The sequence below is a fragment of the Austrofundulus limnaeus genome, unplaced genomic scaffold (genome assembly GCF_001266775.1).
Source record: "Austrofundulus limnaeus strain Quisiro unplaced genomic scaffold, Austrofundulus_limnaeus-1.0 Scaffold636, whole genome shotgun sequence".
Taxonomy (NCBI): Eukaryota; Metazoa; Chordata; class Actinopteri; order Cyprinodontiformes; family Rivulidae; genus Austrofundulus; species Austrofundulus limnaeus.
Genome location: NW_013953038.1, coordinates 56,132 through 58,713, shown reverse-complemented (window position 1 = coordinate 58,713; position 2,582 = coordinate 56,132). Strand labels below are relative to the sequence as shown.

The window sequence follows — 2,582 nt, the reverse complement described above, 5'->3', positions numbered from 1 at the left end:
CTCCCACCCCACGTTAGTCCCAGCTTACAACGGAGGCTCCCCAAACTTGTCCAGCTATAATTACCCCCCAGCAGGCTACCCGGCTCAGAGCTCTGTGGGACCAGGATACAGTCCTGGTGGAGCGCCCCCACCCTCCTCCTACCTCCCCTCGGGCATCGCCGCTCCCACTCCTCTTCCCCCTTCCTCCACTTTACCTGGATACCCCTACCAGAGCCACAACTTGACCCCGATCGCCCCCACCCCACTGAGCAGCAGCTCCTCCAACACGTTGAAGAGGAAGGCGTTTTACATGGCGGGTCAGGGCGAGATGGACTCCTCGTACGGTAACTTTGGRTACGCCCAGTCTCGGAGCTCAGCGGAGAGCCCCATGTTCCGGGTCGCCGACAGCAGCAGCACAAACGGTGGCTCCGGTGGTGCCGGATTCGACAGGAACGCTGACAAGTCGTCTTTATCTTTTAATCCTCAGAAGCAGTCCACGATGTRGTCAGAGCAGCAGAGGAAGTATGGCGGTCCGGCTGCGGGCGGGCGGCTGACCCCGCCGGCGTACGTGTCCTCTACCCTGGGGGGCTCGCGCTCAGCAGACTCGCTGGCCAGCTTCACCTCCCCCGCTCTCAGTGAACAAGGCGCTGACGATCACCGGCTCCACCTGTCCCACACGGTGCCGGGGCCCACCTCCTCCACCTCCTCCTCCCGGGCCGCTGAAGAGCAGCTCAAAACCTGCGACCCGCACCTTCTGGACCTGGTCACCTCGGAGATCGTTCAGCAGGGCCCCCCGGTGGATTGGAGTGACATTGCAGGTCTAGAACTGGCCAAGGCGACCCTGAAGGAGGAGGTCCTGTGGCCCATCCTGCGTCCGGACATGTTCAGCGGTCTGGGACCGGCTCCGCGGTGCGTGTTGCTTTTTGGCCCTCGGGGCAGCGGCAGGACGTTGCTGGGCCGCTGCCTGGCCAGTCAGCTGGGGGCCCAGTTCCTGCAGCTCAGCGGCTCCACTCTGGCCACCAAGTGGCTGGCTGACGGAGAGGAAATCATCCGAGCATCCTTCCTGGTGGCACGATGCCGGCAGCCCTCGGTCCTCTTCGTCAGCGAGGTGGACATGCTCCTGTCAGCCCACCTGAGTGAAGAGAGCCCCATCAATCGGCTGAAGGGGGAACTGCTGGTRCAGTTGGACTCTGTCCTGATGAGCTCAGGTGAGGACGGGGGCAGCCAGGTCTTGGTGGTCTGCTCCACCAGCAGACCTCAAGACATGGAGGAAAGCCTGCGCAGGTACTTCACTCGGAAGGTYCTGGTCCCCCTGCCGGACGGCGCCGCCCGCCACCAGATCATCAACCAGGTCCTGGTCCAGTCCCAGCACAAATTCTGCTTAAGCGAYGAGGAGCTGGCCCTGCTGGTGCAGCGTACCGAGGGTTTCTCCGGACTGGATCTGGCCAGACTCTGCCAGGAGGCCCTCGTGGGTTTGTTGCATGTCTCTGCGCAGGGCATGGACATGACAGGCATGATGCCCCGGGGCCAGATCAGGCCCCTCACCTACCAGGACATGGAAGGTGTCTGTTGTAAATTCCAAGCCAGTATATCACAGAAAGAGATTGACWCGTACACCGAGTGGAACAAAATGTTTGGCTGCAGCCAGTGAGACAGACCCACACTGCCCTGGTGACAAAGAGGCTCTCACGATCCCTCCCCTCAGGGCTAACGGGTTACGCTGGAGGGAGAACAGGCACACTAGCCCATTACGACCTAAAAGAGCGGGGTTCAGACACCTGGTCCGACCAGAAAACGAGCAGTTTTTCCTAAACGAGCGAGAGGTTTTAAATTGAAATGCTTGACGAGCCGAGCGTCGTGTCTGTACATAACGTTAATGTTGTTGTTCCTGAGATTCAGTTGGCTATCCAAGTGCCTGAAGTGGTGCTTTCTGATTTGTTTTCTTTTATTTGCCTCGGTCTACTTTCATGGCATGAGCTGGTGATTATAAAAGAGCTTTAAAACCTCATTCAGCTGCGAGTCTTCATCCTTTTGTTTGGCAATCAGCAGTAAACCCCCCCCCCCGTCAGGGTGGCAGTAGTCTGGACCCTGTCTCACATTCACCTTCAGATCCTTGTCTGCAAACAAACAACACTCAGGAAAGCGTTTGTAAATTGTACAGTACCTCAAGATAGCTCGACGAAAAGCACTAAGATTGAAAAAGGAGAACCTGTCCGTCAGGTGTACCTCAAGATAAAAGGTAAAGAGGTGACGATGAATGTACCGGACGTGTTCTCGATCGACGGAACATAAAAACCTTTCTTTGTTTTTAAACTACCACAACATGAGCTTTAGCTACATGTTTCTACCATACCCATCATGAAACTTRGTTCCATTGCTCCTAAAAATGTATMACTGTGTTYTTTTTTTGGGACGAGGGAGGGGGTGAAGACAGGCAGAAAGTGGAGCTGGTAGATGTACAAATGATAAACCTTGTTTATATTCCACAGTTTAGACTATACAGCCTGGCTGCTCAGTCAGTTTGTCACACAGTCTCTTATATTGGGGAATTATGACACCCCAAAAACAACAATACAAGCCAAGCTGATGCTAACAGTGTCTGC

The 2,582-nt window shown here is 55.9% G+C and overlaps 1 protein-coding gene across 1 annotated transcript in view; it reads left to right on the top strand.

Annotated features, from left to right (window-relative positions):
* LOC106531456 (fidgetin) overlaps window positions 1-1,987 on the top strand; it is a 2,943-nt gene extending 956 nt beyond the window's left edge. The window contains exon 2 of the mRNA XM_014027331.1: window positions 6-1,987. Within this exon, the coding sequence (XP_013882785.1) occupies window positions 6-1,630 (1,625 nt within the window). The 3' untranslated portion in view covers window positions 1,631-1,987. The remainder of the gene's footprint in view (window positions 1-5) is intronic.
* Window positions 1,988-2,582: the final 595 nt, after the last annotated feature.